This window comes from Crocuta crocuta, unplaced genomic scaffold (genome assembly GCF_008692635.1).
Source record: "Crocuta crocuta isolate KB4526 unplaced genomic scaffold, BGI_CrCroc_1.0 scaffold384, whole genome shotgun sequence".
NCBI lineage: Eukaryota > Metazoa > Chordata > Mammalia > Carnivora > Hyaenidae > Crocuta > Crocuta crocuta.
Window position 1 is genome coordinate 1058967 of NW_027532182.1, and position 10074 is coordinate 1069040.

Consider the following 10074-nt stretch of genomic DNA (forward strand, 5'->3'; position numbering starts at 1 on the left):
TTTTGCCAAGAGTGATATGAAATTACTATATTTTTATATTCCTCATGGCAGTGTAAATTGGACTAGCTCATTGAGGAAATGCTTCTGCTATAGATCAAGAACCCAAAAAATGTTTATGTTCAAGGGCTTTGTAATTTCATTTCTGAAAATTTATATGAAGTAATTGAAACCAGTGAACCAAATTAAAACACAGAGGGCATTGAGTGTGTGTTTAGGAATTTGTCCATTTCTTCTAAGTTGTCCAATTTGTTGGCGTATAATTTTTCATAGTATTCCCTGATAATTGCTTGTATTTCTGAGGGGTTTATTGTAATAAGTCCATTTGCATTCATGATTTTGTCTATTTGAATGCTCTCTCTTTTCTTTTTGAGAAGCCTAGCTAGAGGTTTGTCAATTTTGTTTATTTTTTCAAAAAACCAACTCTTAGTTTCATTGATCTGTTCAACTGTTTCTTTGGTTTCTATATTGTTTATTTCTGCCCTGGTTTTTATTATTTCTCTTCTCCTACTGGGTTTGGGGTGCTCTTATTGCTCTCCCTCAAGTTCTTTTAGGTGCACTGTTAGAATTTGCACTTGCGCTTTTTCTAATTTCTTGAAATAGGCCTAGAGTGTAATGTACNTCATGATACTCTACATAGAAAATCTAACAGACTCCACCAGGAGCCTACTAGAACTGATGCATGAATTCAGCAAACTTGCAGGGTACAAAATCAATGTACAAAAATCGGTTGCATTTTTGTACACCAACAATGAAGCAACAGAAAGAGACATCAAGAAACTGATCCCATNCGAGAACAAACTGAGGGCTGACGGGGGTGGGGGGGAGAGGAAAGGGGGTGATGGGCATGGAGGAGGGAACTTGTGGGGATGAGTACAGGGTGTTATATGGAAACCAACTTGATAATAAACTATTAAAAAAAAATAAAGAAAATAAAACACTGGGGGCACGACTGAATTGTGGCAAATGTAGCCTTTAGAATATTAAGCAGACATTAAAAAAATCGTTGATAAAGACCAACAACACAGAAGATGCTTATAATATTGAGAGCGAAATCTAAAATTCTTTTTTTTTTTGCAACTGCCTGAAGTGATAGATACGAGTATGTTATGGCTTTATAAAAAAGCAAACACTGGGGCGCCCGGGTGGCTTAGTCGGTTAAGCGTCCGACTTTCGCTCAGGTCATGATCTCGGTTGGTGGGTTCGAGCCCCGCGTCGGGCTCTGTGCTGACTGCCAGCTCAGAGCCTGGAGCCTGTTTCAGTCTGTGACTCCCTCTCTCTCTGACCCTCCCCTGCTCACGCTGTCTCTCTCTCTCTCCTAGAAATAAATAAAAAACATTAAAAAAAAAAAAAAAGCAAACACTGAAAGATAAAAACTAATATGTTGGTTGTGTGATTGTTGCCATTGGACAATTTATTTAAAACCTCCTAGGTCGACAAGAATGGCTTCTCCTAATACTTTGTCCCACACGAAAATCTGTGTAGGCAGAATAATTTCAGTGTACCTGTGGAAAGTGTGCTGCATGGTAATGGACTATGGGGTTGTTCTGATACTGGAAGAATTGGTAAAGGGAAATATTTTTGTAGAGTTTCAGTTCACACCTTTAGCTTCTTAGATGATTTGTGCTCTAACTTATTCATTTTTGAATTGCATCAGAGAAAGTGACTTTGTGTGTGTATATATGTCCTATAAAGTCAGTGAAGGCACATCAGCGGTGAGCGTGATCCCCAGACAAATATTGTAAGGGGCAAAATTAGCTGTGTCACGTGGTGTAGGTTTTCATTCTCTATTTGCATTTTTCTTTTTCAGGCTCTATCAAAGAAAGCAAGAGACGGAAAACTGTTACCCGAAGAATACCAAGGCGGATCTTTTAGGTAAAATTTAAACTCTGAATTACTGGTAGTATCAAACAGACAACCAGACCTGCACGTCTGTGTCAGCCCTTTTCATCTATTTTCTGAAACACTTCTTTTTACTTTAAGCACAATATTGAGGCTGGTAGGAGCCTTCTAGTGTTAGCTAGTTAATCTGTTCATGTACTCTCAGAATGACATGCAGGTTCTGAAACTTAAAAAATATGTATTTATAGGGACGCCTGGGTGGCTCAGTTGGTTAAGCGTCCAACTTTGGCCCAGATTATGATCTCACGGTTAGTGGGTTCAAGCCCCGTGTTGGTCTCTGTGTTGACAGCTCAGAGCCTGGAGCCTGCTTTAGATTCTGTGTCTCTTTCTCTCTCTCTGCCCCTCCCCGACTCGTGCTTTGTCTCTCTGTCCCTCAAAAATAATTAAACATTAAAAAAAAATACATATTTATAAATACATTTATAAACTTAAGCCTTTTTTTGTTTTCTATTTGTGATCTCTTATTTTAAGATATTTCAGGGGAAAATATTAACATTTCCATCCTTTAGATATTATCAGTGATCTTAAGTGTCACTTTCATACAGTGTAGTATACTGAGTATAGTGTGAATGTTTCAAAAATAGAAGAACACAGGTCTCAGTGTAACCAGTCAAAGCAAGTGTTAGACCATGACCAGCATCCCAGAAGCTTCCATTTACCCTTTCCTGATTATCCCCCTGGCAAAGGTAACCACCATTCTGAAAATTATCACCATAGATTTGTTTTGCTACCTTTGGTCTTTATGTAAATAATATATATTCATTAGTTTCTGACTTCTTTTACTCATCATTAATGTCTGTGAGATTACCGTGTTGCAATGTGAAGTAGTTATTTATTTGTTTTTGCAGTGTGTAGTATTTTGTAACGTATAAATACGCCGGTATCTGCTTTTACTCTTGGGCATATGTTGTTGTTTACAGTTTGGTGCTGTTACCAATAATGGTGCCGGGAACATTCTCATCAGTGCCTTATGGTGAATATATTTGTTGTATAGACCTGGGAGTGGAGCTCCTAAATTAAAAGCTTTAATGGATACTGCCAGTTTTCCAAAACAGTTATACAAATTTATACTTCCAGGAACAGTGTATGAGAATTCTCATTGCTTCATGTTCTCACCAGCACTTTGTAATGTTAGGTTTTAAATTGTAACAGTTCTTGAGGTATATAGTGGTTCTCTTTGGGGTCAGGCAAATTATTGCTATTGAATACTATTTTCATTTCCCTCTCAGCCTTTTGGGTATCTGGTGACTTATCAGATAAAGTACCTGTTGATATCTTATGTCCATTTTTAAAAATGATATGTGGAAGGCTCTTAGTTACAGATACACAGACCTTTGTAGGATACATATTATTTCAAATATTCTTTCCCTCTCTGTCCCTTGCCTTTGGAACTTTCTTCACAGTATTTTTAATGAACACAAGTTGTGAATTTTAATGAAGTTCTATTTGTTAGTTTTTTGGGTTTGGGGTTTTTTGTTTGTTTGTTTTTGTTTGTTTTACAGCTTGTAGTATTTATTTTCTGTTTGGAATTACCATCCCAAAATTATGAAGTTATTTTTCTATGTTACTTTCTAGAAGTTTTACAACTTTTCATATGTAGATCCCAATCCATTTAAAATTGGATTTTGTATATGGTGTGAAGATAAAGGTCAAGATTCTTTTTTTTCTTCCCTCAAATGGATATTAATTACACTGACCTAGCATCCCTTATTCAAGAGCTGACTCCTCTGTAGCTCTGAGAAAATGACCATGTATGTGTTTCGTCTGTTCTGTGTTGTCCCTTCAAATGGCCTGAGTGTTCATCCCTTGCTCGGTACCACCAAGCTATAGAACCTTTGATACCTGGTAAGAGAAGTCTTTAATATTGTTCACCCTCAAGATTGTCTTTCTTGGCTCTTTATATTTCCAAATAAACTTCAGAATCAGCTTATCACTTTTCATATACATACACATACATACAAACCTTGCTGGGATTTTGGTTGGGATTGCATTAAATCTTTTGATCAGTTTGAGAAGAGTTGATAGCTTTCCAGCATTGAATCTTCCAGGCAGTGAACATGGTATAAACCACTGTTTATTCAGTTCTTTGGTTTCTTTCAGTTCTGTTTTATAATCCTATAGAGAGAGGTCTTAGTAGATGTATTTCTTAATATCTGTTTCTTGCTACTATTGTAAATGGTATTAAATTTCATTTTTTAAAATTTTCTTTTCTTAATGTTTATTTATTTTTGGAGAGAGAGAGAAGGACAGAGAGAGAGATGGAGACACAGAATCTGAAACAGGCTCCAGGCTCTGAGCTGTCAGCATAGAGCCCAATGAGGGGTTCAAACCCACAGAAGGACCATGAGATCATGACCTGAGCTGAAGTCGGACGCCTAACCGACTGAGCCACCCAGATGCCCCTTAAATTTCATTTTTAACTACAGCAACCTGTATATAGATATAAAACTAATTTTTACATTGGCCTTTTTATCTGGTGGCTTAGCTAAATTCACTTATGTATTCTACTATTTTATCAGTAGTCTTAGATTTTCTATGTACATAGTCAATTCATCTGTGAATAATGACTGTTTTCTTTTTTTTTTTTAAGTTTATTTTCAGAGAGAGTGTGTAAGCAAGTGAGGGGCAGAGAGAGGGGGGAGAGAATCTCAAGCAGGCTCTGCGCTGCCAGCACAGAGCCCAGTGTGGGGCTCAATCCCACAAACCATGAGATCATGACCTAAGCTAAAGCCAAGAGTCAGACACTTAACTGACTGAGCCACCCAGGCACCCCATGACCATTTTATTTCTTTTTTCTAGTCCTTCTTATACCTCGTCATTTCTTTTTCTTGTCATATTCCACTGCTAAGGATTTCCAATTCAATGCTGAATGAATGTTGTATTTATTAGACATACGATATATGTGTGTCGATATTTGTTTTTTGATACTGTTGTAAATGATATGTTTGTCTTTGTCTTTGGTCTTTGAGTAACTTGGCATAAGGTTCTGTATCAGTTTTTTAGCAAAGGAAAATCATAGGCTTCAGGAAAGTGTTCTTTGACTAAGGACATGCCACCTTCAGAGTTTTTTCTTTTCCCCTAGTATTTCCAACTTAGGCATGTTTGGCATCGACGAATTCACTGCAGTGATCAACCCTCCTCAGGCCTGCATTCTGGCTGTTGGGAGGTTCCGACCTGTGCTCAAGCTCACGCAGGACGAAGAAGGGAACGACAGGCTGCAGCAGCACCAGCTCATAACGGTCACCATGTCAAGTGACAGCCGAGTCGTGGACGATGAACTGGCTACCAGGTTTCTTGAAACTTTTAAAGCAAACCTAGAGAACCCTATCCGACTGGCCTAGTTCTCTAAGATAAGAAGTTGGTCTTTGGCTTAGTTAATTGGGTAGCTGTTACTAGAACCTACACTATACGAAAACAATTAGGTTTATGAGCGTGAAGTGGATGAGTTGTTTATTTATTTAAGGTGAACGAGTTTGGCCCGAGTTGTCTTCGTTTTCAGTTTGGGTTTGATGTTATAGAAATAAATAGCAAACTGTAACTAGTAAAAGAAAGAGAACACTTGGTTAGATTTATTTTTAACCTTTGGTGCTGTCCTAAAGTGAAATGTAAATTAAATTGTTTGGCTCATGTGAGCATTTTAGACTATTTGAGAATATATAATAAGTTGTAAAATGGAAGAATTGTTAGAACTAATTATGTTAAAATTAGAACTCATCTTCAAAGAGAAGCCCTTTAATTTAAGCAGTGGGACCTCACTTTTTATAAGCACTGCTTTAGATATACTTGAACAATTTAATATGTACAGAAGTTTATTCTGGATAATAGTGAGTAACTAAGGATCACATTGTATTAGGGGTTGTGGCAACATTATTGAATTTTTTATGTACATAAAGCCATAGGTTTTAGAGTGGTTTCTATCAGTCTTATTTTTCACTTCTATGACACTGTGAACTTCTAAAGAGGAAGAATTAAAAAGTCAAAAATAAGAGAGAGAGACCAAAACGTATGTTTCAGTAATAAACTAGTTAAAATATCTAAACTTTCTGAAATAAACTGTTCACCTTCATATTAAGTTGGAATATATTAAAATAAATTATGCTATTTCCTACCAAACATTTTAAACTAGTGTTAATTTAAACACAAAATGTTTTTTAGTGCATTTTAATCAAGTTTGTATTGTGCAATAAAATGTGAGAAAATATAAAAACTTCTTTATTTTTTAAATGTTAGGACACAACAGTTTAGCAAATCCCTGAAGTTGGACAGTAATTTAGCTGGAACAGCTTATAAGGAATTCTACAGGAGGAAAGAAAGAATTTAAACTTGATCCAACCTTAGGAAAACAACGGATATGGAATGTAAAACTTTGAAAGAGAGTAGAAAGGAAATCTTACGAGGTAGGCAGGAACTCTCCTTTTTACTCCATCAATAGTAAGAACTTTTTACTAAATATTGTAAAAGTTAGAAGAGCTTATTTCTCTTTTAACAACTGTACTACGATCAGCATGTTAACTGTCCTGAGATTGGGTGCTCATTTAAATACCCAGTCACTGAAAGGCTTGCGTTAGCATCTGCTGCCGGGAGTCACTAGAAGACACACCACATGGCATGACAGCTCACTACTTATGCTCCAGCCAAAGAGCTTCTAAAACCATTGGAGCCCCAGTGTATCAGTTGTTAAGGATGTGCTTAATCCAATTGCTCAGTTTTAACAAGCTGTTTTTTTTCAAAGTAGTCTTAAAAACCTTTGTCATATTAACAGTTACACTAAAAATTGTCACCAAATGCTTTTTTCAAAATAACTTTCATAAGTTATGTTACTTTCAGTTTTCACTGGACTTATCTGGCTTTTTCCTAATTTTTATATCTGAGGACTAGAACTTGAGACGACCATAAATAAGCGTTGGCTTGGAGCTCTGTTTCCACATAGCGACAGGCATACGCGGTAATGCATCTGCTTCCCCGGCAGGGAGATGGGTGCTCTTAGCCCCCCACTGCCTGCCTTAGAAAGTCGTGAACCACACGGCAGAAATGCCGTGTACATTTGAGACATTGTGATTTTTCACGGGTTCACCTCTCAGCTTTTGGTACAAATTCATTCTGACTGGAAGCATTTTCTCTAGTATTCACACTGATTATGGAAGGAAATTGGCCATAACACTGATGTGAGAAGAAGTACTATAAACATGGTAACGTGGTTTGGGTTATTCTGGAGGATGTGCTTTATGCTACATGGCCAGGCTCCCTCCTCCCGTTTTTATGTGTACATATATAGATGTTTGTTTCTTTTTATATGTATTATTTATATATACTTTATTGTATGTATAAAATAGATATTCATTTGTAGTACTGATAGGTGTCACACTGAGAGGTTATAAAAATTAAATTTTATATCTGGTCATCTTTTTTCTCATTTGAACAGGGAAAATGAGTAAAATGTTGGGAAGACTTCTAAGGAAAAGGCAACACACATTTCAGTTAACACTTGGGCATGAAAATAAATACCAATGAATGTTAGAATTTATAAATCAAATGGCCCTGCTTCTCCAATTGCAATTCATAGGTTACATTTACAGAGTTTGTTCACTGTTTTGTGGCGACAATATATTGCTGGCCCAACTCCTTTGTTGGAAACATTACTAAGAGACTTATATGTACTAGTACAGCTATCTTATATATAGTGTCCAGTGAACTTTAATTTTTAAATTTTTTTAATTTTTTGCATTTTGGATTTAACTTCACACTAAACTGTAGAGGCCAGCCATTCAGGCATTATGTTAAAATAAACCTAGTTTTCTAACCTTTTAACTGAAAGATAGGTGGTGCTGTGAGTTAATGGATTATAGTTAGAGTGTGGGGGAAAAAAAGTAAAATGGCATTTAAATCTTCACATTCAAGGGAACTGTATCCTCATTACACATTGCATTATGATGGACTTTGTCTCAGGTGACATGAAAAGTAAAAGAACCAAGTATGTTGCAGGTAAGAATTAACTGTTAATTTAAATTTGGTCTTCTTCATGAGAAACTTCTGTTAAGTTTCTTCTGTTTTTCAGACACCAGAAGTAACAGTGCAGAATTTCTGTAAGGTTAGGCTGGCCATAATATACAAGGCAGGTCAAAACAGGGAGAGGACAGCAGTCAGCCAGAACCATCTGGAAGCTGTTGCATTAATGAAAGAGTGCATTAACCAGACTCTACACTAGGTCAGGGGACTTTAATGTCTATTTGCTGAGGTCTGTTATAAATATTGAGAGTGGGTGTGTGCTGTCAGGTGATGCAGTAATGTAATTTCCCGGTCCAAAACACAGTCCTTCATGGCCCACATCTCCAGTATCCAAACGATTAAGTTATGTACAGCAAATGGTATATTTCAGAAGACATTTAACTTTCTGCAAACGGAGAGAGCAGCAGTCTTCCAATAAAATAATTTTAAATAGTTTTGTCAACCTCTAAAGTTTACGTTCTCGTTTCCATTGGTTGCAGCAGATGGGGACAGGTGCTGGGTTGGAGGAAAGGTGTGGTTTGTCTAGACTTGTAATATTGAATGAAATTATAAAGATGTGTTTTGAAAAGTGATTAGCCTCTTAGTACTAGTCTTTTGTTTTTTTCATATATGAAAAGCTTACTTTCACATTTTATCACTCATCTGTATTTTTTGCAACAAGTTCAAGCAGCCTTTTCTTCCTAGGAAAGTAGATACTTTTAAACCTCTAACTCAGCCTCTACTACACATGATATATACAATAAAAGGAAACGTGGGCTTTTATTAAAAGTTGAGAAATTATTCACAAAATCATTAATTAGTCATGATTTGCCTTTATTCACACCAAAAATAATTTGTTTTCTGAAATTCCTTCATTTATGAAATCCTTTATTACCCCATCACTTAAAAATAGATCTCTTTTGAGGCTGTTGAGATCAAATGAGACATTATATTAGTCATAGCACTTTATGAAGCATAAAGTATTCTATACATGTAAGTTGTCGAAATGTTAATCATGTAAATTGCACTCATTCTACTTCTTTCCAGTGGCTCCCCAACAGCCTGTTGGGTAAAGAATGGCATTTGTCAGGGAACTGCAGGAGAGCACTCGGTAAGTCACTGTCCTTCACAGCAGAACTGCTCTTCAGCACATACTTTGCACCCCAAGTATTAAATCAAGAGTATTTTAGCCTGGGTTCAGCTTTATCTATAAATTATTGTGCTCTTGGCAAACACTCTATTTTCCTGTGCCTCAGTACTCTTACCTATAAAAACATGAGGAAACAGGAGGGAAAATGAACCAGTGGTGGTGGTGGTTGCTAGTCCTGTTTAATCTTCTCAATTCTGTAAGGCGGGTAGAGCCTACTTTACCATCATCACACAAACTCAAGAGATTATGTAATTTGGCCAGAGGCATATGGCTCACGTACCACAACTGGGATTTGAACCCGGACCCGTGCAGCACCCAAATTCAAGCTCACCACAGTGCAAGCTGTACTGGTACTGAGATAGTTGGGTATTAATACACAGCACCTTCCACTTGGAATAACTGAAGGTCTTATTTCTCAGGAGTTACACTGATATGTTTGCTACATGGCCACTCTTTAGTCATTTCATGTTTCTTCTGTAGTAGTTCTCTTTGTGTCTTTCTGGTTGGTAATTGTATGCAGAAAGTGCTGAGGGGTATTTGTTTTCATTATGGACATTTTCCGTTAACTGGAAATGCTGAAGTTAAGTATTATATAGCTCCTCCCTCTGAATGGAAGGCTTAGAAAAATATCAACTTAAGAAACTAGGGGCTTAGTTTCTCTAAGGATAAAAACATGATATATTTCACATTTAATAAATACCTGGGAATCTGGTCCAAGTTCAGAAGTAAAAGTAGTTACTCCCAATTTTTCCTCTCCAGGCTCCAGACTTCTGTGTGGACAACCAGTATCAGTCAAGGTCTGGTCTTGTGTATTGACCTTATTAGTCAGGGACCATTGATTGTGGTTCACCGTCTGGCAGAGTTCATTGAGTTGTCGAGGCCAGATCTGTCCATGTTCACCAGGGGAAACAGGAAGCAGCTCTCCAGGACACGGGTGAGCCTCAGCCACTGGGCTGGCACACTGAGAGGGCTCAGGGTGCCACGGTGGATGGGAGGCTTGGAGCACACGGTATCTACATTGAGAGGGCCATCGGGACTTA

General features: G+C 37.2%; 1 protein-coding gene across 1 annotated transcript in view; it reads left to right on the forward strand.

The window, feature by feature from the left end:
* PDHX (pyruvate dehydrogenase complex component X) overlaps positions 1–6406 on the forward strand; it is a 71435-nt gene extending 65029 nt beyond the window's left edge. The window contains exons 10-11 of the mRNA XM_077777478.1: positions 1808–1872; positions 4982–6406. Coding sequence (XP_077633604.1) covers positions 1808–1872; positions 4982–5240 — 324 coding nt within the window. The 3' untranslated portion in view covers positions 5241–6406. The remainder of the gene's footprint in view (positions 1–1807; positions 1873–4981) is intronic.
* The last annotated feature ends 3668 nt before the right edge of the window (positions 6407–10074 follow it).